At 44.2% G+C, this 23,510-nt stretch overlaps 1 protein-coding gene across 11 annotated transcripts in view; it reads right to left on the bottom strand.

Annotated features, from left to right (window-relative positions):
- AKAP13 (A-kinase anchoring protein 13) overlaps nt 1-23,510 on the bottom strand; it is a 320,810-nt gene that overhangs the window by 231,987 nt on the left and 65,313 nt on the right. Inside the window, exon 1 of one of the 11 annotated variants that reach the window (XM_042235068.2) lies at nt 10,772-18,541. The exons of the other annotated variants lie outside the window; for them this stretch is intronic. Coding sequence (XP_042091002.1) covers nt 10,772-10,859 — 88 coding nt within the window. The 5' untranslated portion in view covers nt 10,860-18,541. Of the gene's footprint in view, nt 1-10,771; nt 18,542-23,510 lie in introns of those variants that run through there. 11 annotated transcript variants of the gene reach the window in all.

The following is a 23,510-nucleotide window of genomic DNA, read 5'->3' as shown; positions in this document are numbered from 1 at the left end:
CCAGAAGTCATCAAGGTGATGACCCTAGAAGCATCGGATTGCTAGACTCGGACGCCTTTAGGCTTCCTCAATGCTGACAAACCAGGGGAAGCAAGGACTAACATTTACAGAGCGTTAGAGCCAGTATCAATAACCTCAGACATGCAGACGACACCACCCTTATGGCAGAAAGTGAAGAGGAACTAAAAGGCCTCTTGATGAAAGTGAAAGTGGAGTGTGAAAAAGTTGGCTTAAAGCTCAACATTCAGAAAACTAAGATCATGGCATCTGGTCCCATCACTTCATGGGAAATAGATGGGGAAACAGTGGAAACAGTATCAGACTTTGTTTTTTGGGGATTCAAATTCACTGCAGATGGTGACTGCAGTCATGAAATTAAAAGACACTTACTCCTTGGAAGAAAAGTTATGACCAACCTGGATAGCATATTGAAAAGCAGAGACATTACTTTGCCAACAAAGGTCCGTCTAGTCAAGGCTATGGTTTTTCCAGGGGTCATGTATGGATGTGAGAGTTGGACTGTGAAGATAGCTGAGCGCCAAAGAATTGATGCCTTTGACCTGTGGTGCTGGAGAAGACTTTTGAGAGTCCCTTGGCCTGCAAGAAGATCCAATCAGTCCATCCTAAAGGGGACCAGTCCTGGGTGTTCATTGGAAGGATTGATGCTGAGGCTGAAACTCCAATACTTTGGCCACCTCATGTGAAGAGCTGACTCACTGGAAAAGACTCTGATGCTGGGAGGGATTGGTGACAGGAGCAGAAAGGGACAACAGAGGATGAGATGGCTGGATGGTATCACCGACTTGATGCACATGAGTTTGGGTGAACTCCGGGAGTTGGTGATGGACAGGGAAGCCTGGTGAGCTGCAATTCATGGGGTCGCAAAGAGTCGGACACGACTGAGCGACTGAACTGAACTGATAGTCAATATTATTTTTCTATATGCAGACCACTTTTTAAGTTTTTATTGAAATTGTTACAATTTTTCTTCTGTTTCATGTTTTGGTTTTTTGATCACGAGCATGTGGGATTTAAGCTCCCTGACCAAAGATCGAACCCACAACACCCCTGCGATGGAAGGCGAAGTCTTAACCTCTGGACCGCCAGGGAAGTCCCTCCAACACCATTTTTAATCCCCTTTTTAAAAATACTATTTTCCCCATTTTTCCCCCATCTCACTGGTTGGGGAGAGGGGTGTTTCCTTTAAATGATTAAATTATTTAATATCAACATAAGAGGTAGATGAACCTAGAATTCAAGCCCAGTCTGATGTCACCAACCGACCTGCCCTGCTTGCCTCTAGCCCTCATTCTCAGACAGTACAGATTCTTCTCGACTTCGTTAACTCAACCATCACTGGGCATCTACAGCATGCTGGGCACCCTGCTCAAGGCATTGAGAGTACAAACAGAGCTTATCTGAGGACTAACAGAGAGAAAGCACTAGTGAGCGCTACAGGGAAGCACCAATAAGAGGGAACAGGCAGTGAGTAGGATACAGTTTTAAATATGGGGCTGAGGGAAGGCCTCCTGGGGTGGCTTTTACCCCCACAGTGAAAGAGATTAAGAAAGCAAGTAATACAAATTAATAGATGAAAGACCCTCAAACTGGTCCTAAAACGGAGAACTCAAGAGTTCGGATGCGCAACCATCACGCACTTGCTATATACAGTGCATCAACTTATTTCACACATTTAAACAGACTTAGTTTACTTGAGAACTGCATTCTAAAAAAAGGAGACTACGTATTACAGGAAGGCAATCTTCTCAGTCAGAGCAAACGCACTTGAAAACCAACCTATACCCCAAGCCCAATTTGGAGACCACAGGAGTCTCTGCTTTGTCTACAGACTTTTTATCAAGAGGAAAATTGAACAAAAGCACCATGTCTGTCCAATCATTTCATCAAGGAATTTTAAGAGAAAATCCCAAAATGTTTTCTGTCTCCGATAACAAACTGGTGAATGACTTCTCAAGCAGCTGTGACTGACGCTGCGGGACCGGTAAAGGCTGCACCCCATTTGAAAGAGACCATGAAGAAAAGGAACTATCAAAATGCAAAGATTTACATGACCTGATGGTAGGTGTGTCTACCAACTCTGCCACTCCACAGCAACCTGTTACAGTTCTGGGGAAGTCATAAACTTGGGGGTGTGTGAAGTAATAGTAATAACAAGTGCAGTAAGTGTATTTATTCTTCCCACATTTTGCGTTGCATTTCAAAATGCTCCAAGAAAAACCAAACAGTTTGCTCCTGTATAAATGGAACATGTTCACTTTATGCCAAAACAGGCTCCTCCAATTTTAATGCAGCTGTGTCAATTACGTAAGTCTACGCATCCTGCTGCAACACCCACATGCAAGAAGCCTCAGGGTGGACATCCTGGCCGCTTCCATGCCCCCTCACCATGTGCGTGCTCTGTCATGCCCAACTCTTTGCGACCCTATGGGCTGCAGCCTCCCAGGCTCCTCTGTCCACGGGATTCTCCAGGCAAGAGTACAGGAGTGGGGTTGCTGTGCCCTCCTCCAGGGGATCTTCCCAACCCAGGGATTGAACCCAGGTCTCCCACACTGCCCACATTGCAGGCAGGCAGTTTTATTCCTACTTTCTTATGGAATCTCCACACTGTTCTCCATATGGCTGTAATCAATTGACATTCCCACCAACAGCGCAAAAGGGTTCCCTTTTCTCCAAACCCTCTCCAGCATTTATTATTTGTAGATTTTTTGGTGAGGGGCTTTCTGACAGTTGTGAGGTGATACCTCATTGTAACTTTGATTTGCATTTCTCTAATAATGAGCAGCCTTGAACTGCAAGGAGATCCAACCAGTCAATGCTAAAGGAAGTCAGTCCTGAATATTCACTGGAAGGGCTGATGCTGAAGCTGAAACTCCAATTCTTAGGCCACCTGATACAAAGAACTGATTCATTGGAAAAGACCCCAATGCTGGGAAAGACTGAAGTTGGGAGGAGAAGGGGACAACAGAGGTTGAGATGGTTGGATGGCATCACTGACACGATGGACAAGAGTTTGGGTAGGCTCCAGGAGTTGGAGATGGACAGGGAGGGCTGGCGTGCTGCAGTCCATGGGGTCGCAGAGAGTCGGACACAACTGATCGACTGGACTGAATAATGAGCAACCTTGAGCATCTTTTCATGTATTATTGGCCATCTATTTGGAGAAATATCTGCTTAGGTCTTCTGCCCATTTTTTGACTGGGCTATTAGATTTTCCTGCTGTTGAAGTGCATAAGCTGCTTATATATTCCGGAGATTAACCCTTTGTCAATTGTTTCATTTGCAATTATTTTCTCCCATTTTGATGATGTAGCTCAAATCAGGTGCTCTGTGACTATCTAGAGGGGTGGGAGGGAGGTTCAAGAGGGCAGGGACATATGTCTACCTATGGCTGATTCATGCTGATGTACAGCAGAAATCAACACAATAAAAAGCAATTACCCTCCTATTAAAAATATAAAAGAGAGAAAGAGGAAAAAAAGTCTCAGGGTGCTGCTGATTAGAGAAGCAAAGACTGTTGCAAGGATCCTTTCCTGTACTTTAACATAAACTAGCATCAGCCTTTTCCTCACAGGGTGCAAAGCACAGACCACCATCAGAATATACCAGCACCGGGCATGCAGCACTGACCAAGTTTACAGGAGTAAAAGTTCTGGAACGTTCTGCACCTTGCTCTACCTGAAAAATGACGGTGCAGAAACTCAGTCACTATACAGGATCACAATAAGCCTGTTTGACTAGTTTGCGGGACGGACAGGACAGAAAGCACTCTCAACAACCGATGTGCCTGAGCAAACAAATGCAAAATCTTACCAGGTACCCCACCGCCCCCCACCCCAAAAAATACACACCTAAATAAAAATTGGAATCTTTAATAGGTGTCAGCAAACATTTCTGTAAAAAGTCAAACAGGAAATATTTTATGCTCTGCAGGTCACAGCATTTCTGCTGCCATATGTATGACTGGGTGTAGCCTTATTCCAATAAAACTTTATTTACTAAAAAAGGCAGAAGGCTAGATTCAGCCAGTGGATCACAGAATGCCAACTCCTGGTCAAAAGCTAAAAAAAAAACACCAACTCAATAATCCAAAGAAACATTATGTCCTCATTCAACAGTTTTATAGGTCTCAAAGATATTTTCCATCTTTAAAAAAAAAAAAAAAAAAAGCATGTCTCAATACAGGAAAGGCATAAGTCCCCTGTTACAACGGACCTAGAAAGGAGTAAAAAGACCTGTTTTTTTTCCCTCGATGTCAAACTGAATAAATCTACCAGCTTTACTAGAGGTCCCTAGAGCTGATTAAAAAGCAAAGCAATTAAAACCAGAATGTCTGCACCCATATGTCTGTAAACATAAACCAAACTCACTATTCTGCGGTCACAGTCACACTTTACACTAAAGAAGCCTTTAACAGGTGCTCCTGTTAAAAGTCAAATGTTCAAGGAGGGGCAGCGGGCAAGTCACAGGTGCCCCCAACACCATAGCAGGTAATTGTACCGAAAACTTTTTCCTAAGGACCAGCTGTCCACATCTGACAAACTCGGCATGGTTTTTGTCATTCACAATAGGGAAGCATCTAAATCCATTAAAAAGATGTGCAAACTGCCCCCCTAAACACAACCACCCCAGTCTCATTCAGGGAAGGACAGCTGTTTGGGATGCAGCCAGGCATAAATAGAGTATTCCTACCTGCAGGGTATTTCCATGGAAAAGTGTGCTTCAGATGAATTTCCATGGCCAGGGACCTGGCTACGACTGGGCTAGAATAAATCCTTCAAAACCCACAAACATCTGGGTGGGGGTTAACATGGAAATGACAGTGCATACTCTGGATTCTTGCAGAACGGTCAACATTCAGGTCTTCCTCAAGGAAAACAACAAGATTCAAAAGACTCTCTCCTTCATTCCTAAGGAGTTTGGGCTGCTGGCTATAAACATGTCATGTACTGGCTGAGGGTAGGAGCCAGGGATTCTGGACAACAGAAAAGGAAGCACAGTAAACGGGTAGATAGGCTTTTCCTGGTGAGGATGTCAAGTTCTTTTTAAAAAACAAAAAAACTACAAGTATATTTTCTGAATAAGGAACTGAGGAAATCTTACGGAAGCCTTGTAAATGTCCAAGCTCTTCTGTTTAAAGATGCACTCACTGACTAACTGAGCAGTGAGCTTTAAGCAGCGATGCTCAAACGTCATGGTACATGAGCATCTGTTGGCGCGTTCTCAGATGCCAATTCTTGCCCAGCCCCTCCCTGTCTACTTCCACCATCAGAGTCCAGATCAAAAAACCTAACCTTGTGATGTTTTCCTTTGAAATCACAGCCCACACTTTTGGCAACGGTGTTGAGACTCGGATCAGGTGTCTGATTCTCACGGCACAGTGAGCCTTGTTCTAACCCACCCTTTCATGACACAGTGCTTACTACACACCAAGAAAAAAGCAAAGCACTAGTCAGAAGAGGGGTGGGAGGGGAAGGGGGTGCCTAGGAGAGGTTGTCAGGACACAGAGTCTAACAGAGGGCAATACTCACAGGAAATCAAAAGGATACCGCAAACTGAGACAAGAACCTAATGGCCACGTTCACTCATTTGATTTATTCTTATAAGTGCTGCTTTACCCAGGAGGCAGAATGACCCAGAATTTACGGCAAACACACACACACAAGCAAAGTGACCATCGTGGAATACAACAAATCAGAACTTTGTCACAATAGTTTATCAATTAATTAAAATAATTGAGGAAATTAAATTTAAACTCTGATTTTCTTACACTCATCTTAGAACTTGCTCTAAAATTCATATGGGTAAGCACACCATAGTCTTTACTGATTGAGGCCTCATTTTCTTTATATATGCTTATAATACCCGCCTGGCAGGTAAAGACTTAATAATGGTAGATAATCTTATATTACTGAGCCCTTAAAATAGTCCATGGACAGCTAGATGCTGAGCTTTAGGGACAATTGCCATTCACCTGCTAAGTCGTGTCCAGCTCTTTCTGACTCCATGGACTGCAGCACGTCAGGCTCCTCTGTCCTCCGCTATCTCCCAAGGTTAGCTCAAATTCATGTCTACTGAGTTAGTGATACTATTTAACTATCTCATCCTCTGCCACCCTCTTCTCCTTTTGCCATCAGTCTTTCCCAGGATCAGGGTCTTTTCCAATGAGTTGGCTCTTCGCATCAGGTGGCCAAAGTATCCGAGCTTCAGCATCAGTCCTTTCAATGAATAAAGTGAAAGTTGCTCTGTTATGTCCGACCCTTTGCAAACGCTATGGACATGGAATTCTCCAGGTCAGCATACTGGAGTAGGTAGCCTTTCCTTTCTCCAGGAGGTCTTCCCAATCCAGGGATCTAACCCAGGTCTCCCGCAATGCAGGTGGATTCTTTACCAACTGAACCACAAGGGAGCCCAAGAATACTGGAGTGGGTAGCCTATCCCTTCTGCAGCGGATCTTTCTGATCCAGAAATCGAACCAGGGTCTCCTGCACTACAGGCAAATTCTTTACCAACTAAGCTATTAGGCAGGGCTAATTTCTTTTAGGACTGACTGGTTTGATCTCTTTGCTGTCCAAGGGACTCTTCAAGAGTCTTCTCCAGCAATATTCAAAAGCATCAATTCTTCAGTACTCAGCCTTCCTTATGGTCCAACTGTCACATCCATACATGGCTACTGGAAAAACCATAGCTCTGACTATATGGACTTTGGTCAGCAAAGCGATGTCTCTGCTTTTTGAATACACTGTCTAGGTTTGTCATAGCTTTCCTTCCAAGGAGCAAGCATCATTTAATTTCATGGCTGCAGTCACTGTCTACAGTGATTTTGGAGCCCAAGAAAATAAAGTCTGTCACTGTTTCCATTATTTCCCCATCTATTTGCCATGAAATGATGGGACCAGATGCCATGATCTTCGTTTTCTGAATGCTGAGTTTTAAGCCAGCTTTTTCACTATTCTCTTTCGCCTTCATCAAGAGGCTCTTTAGTTCCTCTTCACTTTCTGCCACTGGACTGATATCATCTGTATATCTGAGGTTGTTAATATCTCTCCCAGCAATCGTGATTCCAGTTTGTGATTCACCTAGCTCGGCATTTCACATGATGTACTCTGCATGGAAGTTACATCAACAGGGTGACAATACACAGCCTTACTGTACTCTTTCCTAATTGTGAACCAGTCCATTGTAGCTTCTTGTTCTGCATACAGGATGTTCAGGTAGACAGGTAAGGTGGTCTGGTATTCCCATCTCTTTAAGAATTTTCCACAGTTTGTTGTGATCCAGACAGTCAAAGACTTTAACATAATCAATGAAGCAGAAGTAGATGTTTTTCTGGAACTCCCTTGCTTTCTCCATGATCCAACAAATGTTGGCAATTTGATCTCTGGTTCCTCTGCCTCTTCAAAACCAAGCTTGTGTATCTGGAAGTTCTCGGTTCACATACTTCTGAAATCTAGCTTGAAGGATTCTGAACATAACCGTGCTAGCATGTGACATGAGCACAACTGTATGGTACCTTGAACATTCTTTGGCACTGCCCTTCTCTGAGACTGGAATGAAAAGTGACCTTTTCTAGTCCTGTGGCCACTGGTGAGTTTTCCAAATTTGCTGGCATGTTGCGTGCAGCACTTTAACAGCATCATCTTTTGTGGTTTTAAATAACTCAGCTGGAATTCCTGAGTAGCCTAATGGAAGGTGGGGGGCTCACTTTCCAGTATCATATTTTTTTGCCTTCTCGTATAGTCCACGGGACAAGACTACTGGGGTGACTGGCCAGTAATACCTCCTCCAGTGGACCATGTTTTGCTAGAACTCTTCATCTTTACTATGTCTGTCTTCGGTGGCCCTGCACAGCATGACTAAAAGCTTCTCCGAGTTACACAAGCCCCTTCACCACGCCAAGGCTGCAATCCATGATAGGGAAATAATACATGGCCCCTACCAGTATAACAAGTGACACATATATTTAAATACTTAATTTATAGTACATTATGATAAGTGCAATAAAAATTTTACAAGGATCAGGAAGGAGCTATAAACCCTCTAGAAGGTGGAGCCCAGACACAGCCTACTGTAGAAGGCCAATGCCAGAGAAGGTTTAACCAAGTAGACACAGCAGGAGATGCGTAGTACAGAAAAGAAAGAAAATAAAAACAGCATAGCCAAAGACAGGACAGTGCCGTTAGTTCTGAACAACGATGCAGAAGAATGAGAAGAGCAAGCAGGAGGCGAGGGAAGCAGTCGGGAGACACACTTGCGTAAACTCTCATGCCTCCAGGCTGCTGAGGAAGGAAGACAGGAGGAAACACACAGGCCGCAGTGACACGGCGCTAGCCCAAAGAAATGACGGCCACATGATGACACGCGCATCAGCAAACCTCTGCTTCTTCATCACCATCATCTTCTTGGTTTTGCTTTGTCTTCTGTTTTTTTTAAGCTCAGCTCAAATGTCTGATCATTCACAACTCAGGTTCAAAGACTCATAAAAAGTACCACTGGAAGGTCATCTCCTGTAGCCTAAATTCAAACCCTGAGAGTCCAAGTATCTGCTGAGGGTTACAACCAGGAAGGCCAGGCTAGAACTCCACAGTGGCTTCCCCAAAGTGCAGCAGGCAGAGACTGGCTTTCCAATCAATGTCCAGGGGCCCTGGGATTCCCCACCCCAAAACCGAGCCAAACCCTGTGAGCCATGAACTCTATAATGAGAAGGGGTCCCAGAGCAGCCCACATCCCCTCCTTCCCCAGGCAGGAATCTGCCAGTCCGCCTGCCTCTGCTTGCAGACCTGCATGCCAGGGCCTTATCACCTTGAGAAAATCTCTCCATGCTCCATGTGCAGCTCTGACTCAACCTTCCTAAAACGCTGCTTTCACTCTGCAGCTTCCCCTCTGCCTACACAGTGCTGAGCCATCTCTCACCTCTTACAAGGCTCTCTGGGGGCACCAGCCTCTTCTCTTTAGAAGATCCAGGCAACGACGCTAAGATCTGCTGGCCTCACAAAAAGGAGCACTGCGTGCATGCGCGGTTGGATCCCACACTTTGTGACCTCATGGGCTGTAGCCCCTCAGGCTCCTCTGTCCACGTAATTTTCCAGGCAAGAACACTGGAGTGGGTTGCCATTCCCTTCTCCAGGGGATCTTCCCAATCCAGGGATCTCCCGAGTCTCCTGCATTGGCAGGCAGGTTCTTTATCACTGAGCTACCAAGAAAGGGAGAGAAAAGCCTAAAAACAGGGAGTGATCACAGTTTGGGGAGCACATTTAACCCATGTTAGTTCTTCTAAAGGGGGAGCCCTGAACCCGAGGGACCAGGCCCAGATGCTGCATCCACACAGGGGCTGCTTGGGACAGGCAGCTGCCAAAGGGGAGGTTAATGAGCTCGGCACATTTCCCCTGCAAAAAATTCAGCATCATATTTATTTCCCCCCATCTTTCTATAAGCCATTTGGATGAATAATAAAGATATTAAAGGAACAGATGGCTGAAAAGTGCCCATCTAGATTGGGAAGACAACCATCTAGCATTTAAGGATTCTTTAGCAGTCCCTACTAGAATGCTGTGTACTTTTGTCCACCTGATGTGAACAAGTGACTCAATGGAAAAGACCCTGATGCTGGGAAAGACTGAAGACAGGAGGAGAAGGGGGCAACAGAGGATGTGATGGTTGGATGGCATCAGCGATTCAATGGATATGAACTTGGGCAAACTCCACGAGATGGTGAGGGACAGGGGAGCCTGGCGTGCTGCAGTCCATGGGGTCACGAAGAGTTGGACCTGACGTGGTGACTGAACAACAGAAACAACTAGAATATTGCAAGAATAAAAATGGGAAAGGCAATACAATTCAGAGAAGGACACAGAGTTGGATTTGAGCTGTATAACTCTTGCACTTCTGGCTGCACTGCCTGCAACAAGCTATTTAACTGCCAAGCTTTAGTCTCATGTGTAAAATGGGGAAACCTAAGAATAAAAGACGTATATGAAATGTTTATACGATACTAAGCAATGAAAAAATAATAAATTACGTTCCTATCGTTACTGCCTGGCACGAGTTACGTCTTTAGCCCTCTCAACATTAATCTCACATCACGTTCAAGGAGCACTTCTCTTGGACCATCCTAATTGCCGTGCTGACCCCTAATTCTAAATGAAGGGTACTGAAGCGAGAAATGGGAACCCCAACAGACACAGCACTCTATTAAATATGCCCTTCATCTCTGGTGACCTCAAGAGGCCATCCAGGCTCCCCCAGAGACCCACCCTGACTTCTCCAAATACACTATCTGCACCGCCTTATTGAGCGCTCCTCTCCCCCACGCTCCTCTCCCCCACGGCGGCCCTGCAGCTCCTACACACCCTCGGCACGCACCACCCTGGGCCCAGTGCTCACTCCTCTGGCTCAAGATAATGCCCTCCGCCCTGCTGATTACTGCTGATAGGCTAATCCACACAGTCAGCAGTAAGGCACACACTGGCATTTTCCCCCTTTATTCCATGCCTGCTTTTTCCCCTCGGCTTGTTTATTCTGGCCTGCCACAAAGCAGATGTCCTCTGGAGCATTCTTCCTCCAGACCACCATGGCTCCTGACAGCATCTGGCACGGGGGCACCCAGTAAATACTAAAGAGACGCCTGACTGACATGACCATCATAGACAGAAATGAATGAGCTTCCCCATACCATGTGACAGCCAAGGGTCCACAGTGTGTAAGAACAAAAATCAATCTTCCCCAAAATATCTGAAAGTCCCAGAAGGCTTACCTAGTAGCTCATTATGAAATCCAGCCTGGTTCAACTTGCTCAGCTGGCCAGAGAGGTAACAGAGACGAGAGTAGGGGGGAGTGAGCATCAGCTAACTAAACAAGAACCTCAAAGCCAAGGGGAGGGCAGAAGGCAGTGCTCGCACAGTGATTGGTACCTTCGGGAAGAGGAACACTCACACATGTTATTTCAATTCTCCCTTGGTGTTTAACACAGGCCTGTGGTTTCCTGCAAAAATGGTTTCTGCTGCTTTGCAGAGACCTACACGGAGGAGAGAGCTCCAAAGGGCTATTCCACAGGTGAGAATTCAGCCGCCAGCTGCATCCTGTTACCCAAAGGAAACGGAACTGGGAGCTGCCAGGATGTCCAGATAGAGGAGAGCAAGACTGTAAATTCAGGGAGTGCTGACAATCTCATCACTATGGTAATAAGAATAAACTTTAAATTTAGAAAACTTCGTGCACACACACACAGCTGGGTTTTATGTAAATTAACCTCAGCAGGGGTTAAAAGAGACATCCTGTAAAGAGACTGCCAAGTTCAAGCCTTTCTACTTCCTTCATCCTCCCCAACCTGTATCATCCCAAAAGCAAGCAATCCAATGGGCCGAACCAGTTATAAACTACTTGGAAAGACTAAATCTAGGCCAGTGGGCGCGCACACAAATGCAGACATTACTAAGCTGGAGGACCTCACCTGGACAAATCCCAAGGCCTGGAGTGGCTACTTGGTTAGAAATCATTTCGCAGTGACCCGCAGACCACCTTCTTGGTCACGGTGCAAGACAAAAGCAGTATCGGGTCATTCCCACAAGGGGCAGGCAGAAGAGTGTACCAGAAGCTGATGCTAAGGATGTCAACGTTAGCTTTTAAAGTGTTAAAATGGCTTTCATACGTCGGGGCTAAATAACTGCCTTCAATATTATGATTCTCCAGTAGTAGGTCTTCAAATAATGGTATCTGAGAATAATGGTATTTGAAAACACAAGGTTTGTTTGTTTAACCATCGCAAAATGGGAGGGAAGGTTTTTGAACAATAAAGACTTCGAGTAAAAGAAATTTGTGTATTACAGAATTAAATGAAAATTTTACAGAGTCAAAGAAACTCCAATACTTTTCAGCAGCCCACTGGTGGGTTTTTTTAAATTTCACTCTATTAACTTAAGTGAAGACTTTCATTTTTCATTTTAAAATTAAAGAATTTCTATTCATAAAATATCCCTTGGGGAGTCATTTTGTTTTTATATCATACAATGAGCGGAAAGTAATTTTTTTTAATTACTGATAAACTTAGTTTAGGAAGAAACAACTAGGGCCAGTCAACTAAAAGCACATGAAAATTATCGCCCCTACTTCTAACAATCTGGAAGCCATCTGGAACCGTAACATACTGTAGAAAATGCGATAACTTGATCAGCAGTTTCAGCAGAGAATCCAGCTACCTGAAGACCAACACGTACCCACGTTCTGACAGCAATCCCGGCCCTGTCACTCTGTGGGAAGGTCTCTCTCAGTGATCTCTCCCCAAGTCATACTCAAGGCGAGTGTAACACTGCGCTCTCGGGGTCCACAGTAGAGGAGGAAGTGCCCATGCATTTTGAAAATGGTGCTTTAAAAGAATTGTGTCTAATTCTGTTAGGATGTTAATAAAGCCCACTCACTTTCAATTTGGACACACAGCTTCACAAAACAAACACAGGTGTTTAACAACACTAAGGTAAAGAATTGATAAGAGGAGATCTTGGCTGAACTGAAAATCAATGACAACGTGCTCTGCAAATTCTCCTCACTTGATCAGGTTATTGCAAACGGTTTTAAAGCTAATGATTCAAAAGGTTAATTGCCTGGCTAAATTTAGGTGATATTACACTTGTTCTGGAACTAGAAATAACAGGGCTAAGAGAAACTTCCGATATTATTCCCTGAATCTCGAGTTTTCTGAATTCCTCTTAAAAGGAAACTCGTAGAGGATCACATATATTAATAACTTACACAGTAAGAAATGGAAAATTAATTTCCCCACTTGAACTAAGCTAAAAAAGAAAACTGTTGCTTTAAAACATTTAGCATTCCTAGCTCTGTGTGGAGGCAAGTGGTGCACAACAGAGTACATGGCAATGCACTGTCGCTTCTAGCTAACGCCGCTACGCACTGTGAAACCTCACATACTGAGCGTATTTAGAAGGCACAAAAAACAGCTAGAGAAAGTCAGGCTCTACTACACAGTGCCCTTTCCTTTACATTTCAGAATACAATGTGTGTGTGTGTGTGTGTGTTTCATGCAATCCGTATTCTCACAGAATGACCCAAATGCTAATAATGTGATCATCATCAATGCTTCACTTGGCTGCTTTTCCTGAAAATCTTTACAATCAAAAGGTAAATTAATGTGGAGGAAAAAGAGTAAAGGACTGCCTGACGTACTGTCCCCAAAGCAAAACTGTGGCTCTGCAGGTTTGGTTAAGTGGGCGTGAGGTGGGGTAGGTGAGCAGGTCCCTGTACAGGAGTCTTCACGGGCCCAGCCTGTCCAGAAGCCAGTCTGATGTGGAAGGGATGACGAGGCCCGACGTAAAGGATGCCAGACAGAAGGCATGGGAAAGGCACCGAGAGAAAAGAGTTCACCCAACCAGAATGTGACCGTACTCCAGAGAAGGGGCTGCGGGCAGAACAACAACCTATAAACAGTCCAAATAAACTCTCCTGAGAGCGCTGAGACCTTTGACTTTCCGACTCTCCGCATAGATTACACAGGCCCCCAGGGCCCCCACCCCGCTGCAGCAACAGCGGCTCAGTGCTGATCAGTCGTGGTGAGAAGACCAGGCCAAGGACTCTGACTGCTCCTAAAGACTCAAAAGCCATGGCTGCTGCAAAGACCCCGGGAGACAGAGAGACAAGGTGCACCTTAAACACCCCTGCCCCCTGATGAATGCAAGGACTGAGCTGACCAGAGTAACAGGGCCCCCAGCGGGAGGGCACTGAGGTCAGTCAAACGTGGGCGGCGCTTCGGTACAGCGGTGACAGAACAGATGATCCCTCTATACACACTGTCCTTCACGGGCACGAACCCGGCCAGCACACCGGGCTCCGGACAACCACCAAGAAAGCCTGCACGGTGGAAGCAGCTGCCAAGCAGAACCCTGGCTCCTCACTTGCAGCAACAGCAGAATCTCCGAGACACGGAGGCCGCTCGACTAACCACCTGTTTGGAAGCTGAGAGTTGAAACCTCAGTTGGTGCCGCCTCTCCGTCTAAGTGACTTGAAGAAAATTAAAAGGGTGATTTCAACCAGCAAACTTGGGCCCACAAACAGCTGACTCTGTGGCAGAGCAGGAAGTAAGATGGTGAAAACCGCAAGCCAGCGGTCTCAGCCCCTGCCCCTTTAGGTAGAAGCTCATAGGTCAGTTTTTTTTTCCAGCGTTTTAAAAATATATTCCTGGTTCCTCTTTCTTTCCCTCTGTTCCCCTGCCCAAGTGCTGGTACAATCAAGCTGAAGATGGCACTTCTAAAATAATCTTCAGAGGCCTTTAAACACAACGCAATGGCCGCAGGACCTACTACAGGCTCAGCATGGATGAGGCTCAAGGCTGGCTCTGGGCTCTGACCCTCATCTCCCTCGTCCTGTGCACCTCCCTCTCCAGTTTGACACGCGACGTATCTATGGAGAGAGCTAGCCATTTTCTAGCTCCTGCGTTTCTACAGAAATAGAAACACTAAACGTTCAGAGAACAGAGTAAAGGAATTATCAACTCGCTCCAATTATACCAACTGACCTCATCCTCTCATTACAAGCTGCTTCCTGGCATCTGAAATCCACTTTTGAAATTCAACCAAGGGCATTTTAAAAGAAAAATACTCCTTCCTCCCCCGTTCTCTCTCTCTGAAGTATATGCTGGAAATAACATTGGTGGTAAGGAGCACGCACTGGCTTGCAGAATTCATACTCATCAAAAAGCACACAGTGTGTCTGTCCCTCACTGACAGGTACGGCACGGTACTTCATTCCTCAATGGGTGTTCTTGTTGGTTCATCCAAAAGGCAAACCCCGTAAATTCTACGTTCCTGACACCCTACAGCTTACCAACTAAGCAGAGCTATGCCATCACCATCATCTTTACTGGCGCTTAACAAAGAGTTTCTAACTCTGCTTCAAGCACCTACAAATCCTCACATTAATCCATTTCACAAGTGAAGAGATCCATGTCTCTTTAACACATCGTAATTTCATGAATAGAAACACTGGGAACCTTAGGTCTACAAGCAAGGAGGCAGAAAGGTGATCTGGTGAGCTGGGAACTAAACCCCGTGAGAATGAGAAGAATTTAAATGGAAAATGCTTGGTGGTAGAAGCAGCGCTTCACCAATAAGACTGATGGGAGAGGAAGAAGGCAAAGACATACTTGTTCAGCACTTCTCTGTTAACTAATTCATCTGTTTCATCTCCCCCAGAACTCAACCGTTTTCCACTACTTTACAGATGTGCCTTATTCTGTTTTCCCACAGTAGTAGGTAATGGCCTACAGGAAAAGTCAGCTTCGCAATCACCCAACAAGTAATGCAACTCAACAGACCAACGTGTTCCTACCCACCTCCAAATGGAAATGTTTACAAGCTTGAGAATCGATGGGGAATGGACAAACTCCCTTTTACACAAACACAGGCTAACATCTGCCAAGCTAAAATCTGCTGGCCCCCAAAATTCAGCTGCTGTTACGTAAGCAACAGGAACTTCTGAGAATGTTTTCCCTGAAATGCGACAAAACTCTGATAAAGCAAATAATCTTCAAAACCAACGGCCAGTCTTCAAGAGAATGAACAGGGAGTCTTTCCCATTCAAAACTGCAGTCACAGTGAAGAGCCACATCTCTGCTGGTACGATACAAAATCTTACAAACCGTAAGTACTAGTAAGAACCATACCATCCTATACCATCCGTACCTGGCACATACACACTGACTTTTCACACAGCTGATCAGCAGTCTTGAAGTCTGCTACTCAAGCGAACAGCAAATTAAAACACAAAGCAGTTAAAAGCAAAATGGACAGACCAGAGACAGGCTCTGCAACCTTCCATTACAGACCTTGATGGCTATCCCAGGTCAGAGCAAGGGGCAAGTCAAGAATGCAGCCACCCACAGAATACCTCCCCACCCAGTCCAAGAGGGAAAAAGAACACCAAAGGGCTGGGGAATCTAAAAACTCAGTTATGAAATCTCCAAGGAGACACTCCTTATGGGCTAACAGCCTGAGGCCTGGAGCTTTAACAAACACAATGAAACACCCCACTCAGGGCCAGCATCAGCTGCACTTATGAAGACAAGCTCTGCCCTTCAAGGAGTCAGGTCAAAACAGACAGGAAGCAAGGAAAACATTTTTTTAAATCTTGCAGAGCAAACCAACCTATTTATTTCACTTTCAAAAATCTGAAGTCTTGAGTTAGGCTTCAGTCCCTCTTTAGAAGATATATACTATGGAAAGTTAACTGCAGATGACCAAAAAAGAGTGTCACCATTTAAAAAGCTGACAAAAAAATAAAAGCCAATTACCCTGTATTAGATCACCGCGCCTGCACGTGTCCATGCTCAGTGGCTTCAGTGTCTTGACTCTGCAGCCTCACCTTACTAACCCCCTTACCTATCAAGTTCCTTTCTCGATCACCTCCCTTCTCAAAGACCTTTCCTTGCTCACTTCCTCTCACAAAAGTGGAAGTGAACATGTTAGCAGCTCACTCTGACTCTTTGCGACTCCATGAACCATGGCCCACCAGGCTCCTCTGTGGGCTACAAGTTTTGCTTGGAATTCTCCAAGCAAAAATACTAGAGCAGGTTGCCATTTCCTCCTCCACGGGATCTTCCCAACCCAGGGATCGGACCCGTGTCTCTCAATCTCCTGCACTGCAGCCGGATTCATTACTGCTAAGGCACCAGGAAGATGTGCTCCTGGAGAAGCAACTGTAACTGACTAAGACACAAAAAGCTGTCGTTTCAAGGCACTGGAAGGAGATAAACACAGACAGAAAGCTGAAGAAAGAGAAAAGCACTAAGTCAAAGATTTACTTTTACTTTGCTTTTCAAAGATGGTTACTTCCCAGATCCCTTAAGACAGTAGACAGAACTAGAGCAGAAAGCTGCATTCTTAAAATCTGCATATAAGCTTTCCCCAAATCCTTGGCAGACCCCTGAATTGTACATATACTGAGTCTCAAGATTTCTGGCAAAAAGCAAATCTCTGAGGCTGAAAGAACTGAGCAGAGATCAAATTAAAGTAGGAGTTTAAGTCCAATTCAATTAGCTGCCTGCCAGAACAAGTTAACACTTTTAAGAAGATAAAAAACAGAGAAGTCTCTAAACGTATCATCCAGAGTGTGTAACATACAATAAAAAATTACTAGATATGTGCAATCACATATCACATTTAACATCTTGCTGGATACCTCATTAATAAATAAATTAGATAAAGTCTTCAACACAGGTTCATTTCATGTTGGACCAAGATTCATAGCTTTACCTCTGAGAAGCCAAACACAATATCCACAAATCATATATCTGATAAAGTACTCACATCCAGGATTTCTAAGGAACTCTTCCAACTCAACAATAAGAGCTCAACTAAAAACGGCCCCTTTTCACTAAAGAAGACACATGAATGGCTACAGGGCACATGAAAATACGCTCAATATCACCAGTCATCAGGGAACAGGAAAATTAAAGCTACCATGAGCAGCACATCTACCAGAACCACCCCATTTCTATTACAGAACTTGAATTCTTAGCTAAGATGCATCACAAAGAAAACTGGCCCACATGGCATCGGTGACATGCACCAAAAAGATAAGCAAAAAAAAAAAAAAAAGGACATCAATATCAAAAAATGGAGAGGTGTGTGGGGATTTTCTAACTTCCTTTACTTACATTACCCTGATACTAATACCAGACAAAGTGACTATAAGAAAAAACATACAAGCCAAACCTCTCATCAACATGGACACAAAAACCCTTAATAAAATGTTACTAACTCAGATCCGGAAATATGAAAAAGGATAACATGCAATGATCCAACTGGGTTATCCTGGGATACAATGTTGGTTTAGCTTTTGCAAATTCACCACATCAACAAAATAAAATAGAAAAATGACATTACCTCATTAGCAAAAATCCATTGTATTTCTACATGCTACAACAGATAACTGGAAGTTGAAACTCCAAATATCTATAACAGTATCAAAACCATGAAATACTAAGTATAAATTGAACAAAATGTTGTGATTTAAAATAAGCTTTTAAAAAATACATAAGATATTTTAAAACATAAAAAAAACCTAACACACACGCATCATAGTTCAATGCCAACTCTCCCCAAATTGAGCTATAGATTTAATGCATTTCCAATGAAACAATAAAAAGCAGTATTTATTACAGAAATCAACAAGATGATGTGAAAATGCAAATGACCTATAATATCCATATGAATTTTGAAAAAGAACAAATTTGGAGGGTTTACACTACGGTCCTCAAGACTTAACCACAAAGCTATCAATATCTTAACTAACACAGGCTTAGTACTGGTCTAAGGAGAGAGAGAAAGACCAATGAAACAGGATACCCCAGAAAAAGACCCACACAAAAATGGGTCAAGGTAATTCGGCAAGGAAAAGATGGGTTTTTTCCAACAAGTGGTGCTGAAACAAGCGGGTATCCATAAGCAAACAGTGAATGTCAGCCCTTACCTCACATCAGCTGTAGACGTTGACTCCAACAGACCACAAGCCTAAATCTAAGAGAGAATTTCTCACAGGAAGCACATGAGAAAACACTTGTGACCTTCAGTTTGGCAAAGATTTCTTATACAGAACACAAAAAAACATTAACTAGAGAGGAAAAAAACACCACGTAACTGCTAACAAAATCAGTAACCTCTTTCTGTTCTTTGGAAAACATATCTAGCAAAGGACATGTCTTCAGAATATAAAGAACTCCTACAACTCAGGAAGACAAATGTCTCCAAGAAATCCATTAGGGCACCCCAACTTCATTAGTCATAACAGCAGAGGCAGAGAGGCAGGAGAGAAGTTATTTTGAACAGGGAAAAGCTACTTTTAAAAAGCTGTAAGCTAGGTGAGAATTTAGAAAAACCTTGTACAAGCTACTTAATCTCTCTAGGCATCAGTTTATTCCCCTATACAACAAACTATAATCCCCAGGCTAGTATTCTGAGACTTTCTGTTTAGGACCGAAGGTGTCCTGGCCAAAGTTTATATGCATGGTTATTAAAACAGATCCGCTGTGTTATTTAATACATGCTGCTTAACAGTCACAGTGTCCTTGGGTTGAAAGCAGAGGTTCGTACTTAATCCATATCTGAAGGGCAGCAGAGTACATCTGCTTCCGCTTTATTGACCACACCAAAGCCTTTGACTGTATGGACCGCTACAAACTCTGGCAGATTCTTAAGAGGTGGGGATACCAGACCACCCTACCTATCTGCTGAGAAATCTGTATGCAGGTTAAGAAGCAACAGATGGAACCAGACATGGAACGACAAACTGGTTCCAAATTGGGAAAGGAGTACATCAAGGCTGTATATTATTACCCCACTCATTTAACTTGTATGCAGAGTACATCATGCAGAATGCTGGATGAAGCACAAACTGGAATCAAGAGAGAAGTATCAAGAATCTCAGATATGCAGATAACACCATCCTTACAGCAGAAAGCGAAGAACTCAACAGCCTTTTGATGAAGGTGAAAGAGGAGAGTGAAAAAGCTGTCTTAAAAACTCAACATCCAAAAAACGAAGATCACGGCCCCAGTCCCATCACTTCTTGGCAAACAGATGGGGAAACAATGGAAACACTGACAGACTATATTCTTGGGCTCAAAAATCACTGCATATTCTTGGGCAACCCAACTGTACCTCTGGATCAGTCAGCTCTCTGTAAAAATAGGTAAGAATGAGAAAAACTATTGGTTTTAGAGTCCTGTAAAATTAATAACTTAAAACAGAATTACACAAAAATGCACAAAATTAGAGATGACCTAATAGCTATGATGAAACCAAGAAGCCTATTACCATATTATCTAATTTAAATCAATTAAATTAAATTAATTATCATATACAGATTATTTTAAGCTTCGATGGGTATTATCCCTATTCTACAAGAAAATGGACGTCAGGGTTCAAGGAACTTATCTAAAGACATTCTGCGCAAAACCGGTAGACTCTGGGGTCAGTCTGACTAGAAAACTCCTTTTTAATCCTTAGACCACACTATCTCCCCAAATTTCTAATGCCTATATAGGACACATACTGCTGCACTGACATGGATGGACACAAACTAGAGAGACAGACAGGCCGATGTTGGAAAATGTATGGCCAAGGAACTCACTAGTCTGACAAAGCCTAGCAGAGGCACCCAGTCCTCATGCCAGACTTGACCCCTTAGGCTGCTGGGTCACAGGGAGGTGAGTTGGTGGGGGCCAGCTTCAGGGGGAGTGTGGTTTCCATAGGCAGACAGAGCGAGAAGATGGGAACAAGGGCTTGGGGCAGTATTTCAAACTTTGAACAATCAGCACGGTCTCACCAGTGCACACTAGCTGGATGTGAGCTTGCTAGCAGGCTTCTTTTTTAAAAGGTTAAGGTCAGAATTACAGGACTGCGGCTTCCACATTTCAATCAACACTGACTCATTACCAAATGACTTCAGGCCCTGCCCCCAGCAACGGCATCTTGGAGAGGAAAGCAAAGACCCGACCAAGGTCTCCCTCGTGGCTGGACTCTGCCAAAGCTGACTGGGATCTCAACAGGACTCACTGCCTTTGACGTAGCCAGTCCAGCTCAAGTGCATCAGGCTCTTTTCTCAGAAACAAGAGGGTAGCAGGAAAGCAAAGCCAAGAAGAAAGGCAAAGTGCACACACAAAAGGACCCAGTGTTCACTGCAGACCTCCCCAAGAAAGCAGCCCTCACACGTTCAAAACCCACTCAACTGCCCCACTCTGTGCAATTCAGTCTTGGCTGCAACTTAACCTCCTGATCTCCTGACAGTGTAGACCTGAAAGGCCCAGAAACAAACACCCTAGGGATGAAATCAGTCAGGTGAGGTAAGACCCGACATTCGAGAGAAAGGAGGGCGAGACCGCCTCAATCCTTCCTGGGCTCTATGGCCATCACCCCTTTTCCCTTTCTTCTCATAAACAATCTCAAACAGTAATGATTTCTCGTTAATTATTTCCTCAAATAATAATTCTCCTGCTCTTCTCTTTCTGGAACTTCAACTGCACGCATATTACAGACCCTTTAAAAACCGTCCCACAGAGCTCAGTGGTTCTGTTCATCTCCGTTTAAATCTTTCAGCTCTCTGGTCTTCAGATTCTTCTTGCTGATCTGAAAGTTCGGTGATTCTTTGGTCTATCCTCTCCCATTAGACTTATCTTGAAAAGTTTTTATTTCAGACAGGTTTTCTTCATACGTTCTATTTTGGTTTTGAGATTTCATAGTTTTCCACTAAAGGAGATCTCCCTATCCATAACTAAGTATAGTAACAATAGCTGCTTAAAAATCCTCCTCCCCTCAACCCAAGATTTGGGACATATTGGGATCTATCTCCACTGATTAGACTTCTTTGGAGCATGGGTCACTTTCCTGTTTCTTCACATTCTGGGTAATTTTAGAATGCATCCCGGATACTACAGAGGCTTTGAATTATGTAATTCCTCCAAAGAATCTCTATTTTTGTTGTTTGTTTTAGCAGGCAGTTAATTGAACCCAGACAACAAACTTCTGCCTCTTGGATGGCAACCCCCATCTACAGTTTAAGCCTTAGCTTCGCTGCCCTGTTCGTGCACAGGTCAGGGGTCAGGGGTCAGAATTTCTACATAGAATTTGGGGCACCTCCTCTTGGGGCTCTCTCCTCTCCTGAACTGTTCCTTCCTGTTCAGTGGCTGTGATTGTCCAGAACTGTGACTTCTGGTGATACAAGCCAAAAATATAAATACTGGGGCTTTCCTATGAACTTAAAAATGAGAAATTCACCCACAGACTGAAAGCTTCCACAAGTCAACTGCCCTCCAGAATCCACTGTTGGTTACTCTCTAGTACCTTTATACTGTTCTTGTATTTTACCAAGAATTTATGGTTGATAAATGACAGGCTAAGTGGACCGGAAATTCATGCTAGATTTACACGGAATGCAGTTTAACAAAAAGAGTGGGGAAATCAATAATTTTGTTTCATTTATAGAAATTAATTAAGTAAAATTTTGGTTCAGATTTGTGAGAAAGAAGGACTGCTTAAATAAGACTCTGTATCTATACAAGCTTCTCTCCTAAGGGACAATGCTATTCTAAACTGTCACCTGCAAATGATATAAGATAGACTGTACTGGAAGCAAAAAATAAAAACAGGAAAGGAACCACCATAGGTAAAGAAAACAGGCACAGAGGACTCCCCTAGTGATTCAGTGGTTAAGAATCTGTGCTCCCACTGCTGCGAGGTCTGATCCCTGGTTGGGGAACTAAGATCCCTCCTGCCACACTGTATGTACTCTCCTGCCCCTGGCCAGATACAAAAAAAAAAAAAAAGAGCTAGAGGAGAAATCAGGAGCAGTAGAAAAGTAAGTTAACAGGAGACAGAAAAACTATTCAAAACGAGAAAACATTAACTCAAAAAGTGGCTTGGGGAATTTATGTGGCAAAAATCCTGGAAGATATAAGGATACAAGCACTGCTTCCCTGGTGGCTCAGCTGGGGAAGAACCTGCCTGCAGTGCAGGAGGCCCGGGCCCAGTCCCCTCGCTGGGAAGATCCCCCAGAGAAGGGAGCGGTTACCTACTCCAGGACTCTTGCAGGAGGAGCCTTGCGGGCCATAGACCATGGGCTCGCAAGTCAGACCTGACGGAGCAACGCTGTCACTATATTAGCCAGGTCGTATGCGCAAACTGTGGGGTGTTAACACCATGTTAGCACCGTACTACATGCTGAGGACAGAGGCGGCAATCAATACAGTCCTGCTCTCACAGAGCCTAAAGCTGGTGAAAAAGACGTGAAAGCAGGCAGATAGCACAGTAAGACACAATGGGTGACAGTTCTCACGCTTCGATGGGAAAACTACCACAAGCCCAGTGCTGCAAAGCAACAGCAAAAACTCTTACTTTACAGTTCTGTAAGTTAGAAATCCATAACATGGCTCTCACCGGGCTACAGACCAAAGTGGCGGGAGGACAGGACTGCATCCCTGAAGGGTCTCGGGAAATATCTGTCCCCTGTCATTTTCTGCAGCTTCTAGAGGGTGCCTGTATCCCTTGGCTGCGGCCCTTTCCCTCCATCTTCAAAGTCAACAAAATTGAACCTCTCTGACCCTTTTTCAATCCCCCTCTCGCCACAGTCACCCTGGAGAAGGAAATGGCAACCCACTCCAGTTTTCTTGCCTGGAGAATTCCATGGACAGAGGAGCCTGGAGGGTTGTAGTCCATGGGGTCAAGAAAAGTCGGACATGAGTGAGTGACTAACACACACACACCCCCCAGTCAGGAAACGTTCTATGCTTTTAAGGACTCCTATGGTTAGACTGGCCCACCTGGATAATTCAAAGTACTCTCCCCACTTCAAGGTCCCCAATCACATCTACAGTGTCCTTTCTGCCATGTAAGGTAACTTATTCACACACAGAGAAAGATGTGGACATCTCCGGGGGGCCAGCAGTCTGTCTGCCATAGGCAGCATCATAAAAGGTTCAACAGACATGAAGCGGG

This window comes from Ovis aries, chromosome 18, assembly GCF_016772045.2.
Source record: "Ovis aries strain OAR_USU_Benz2616 breed Rambouillet chromosome 18, ARS-UI_Ramb_v3.0, whole genome shotgun sequence".
In the NCBI taxonomy this organism is placed as follows: domain Eukaryota; kingdom Metazoa; phylum Chordata; class Mammalia; order Artiodactyla; family Bovidae; genus Ovis; species Ovis aries.
This window is presented reverse-complemented; position numbering and strand designations above follow the sequence as displayed.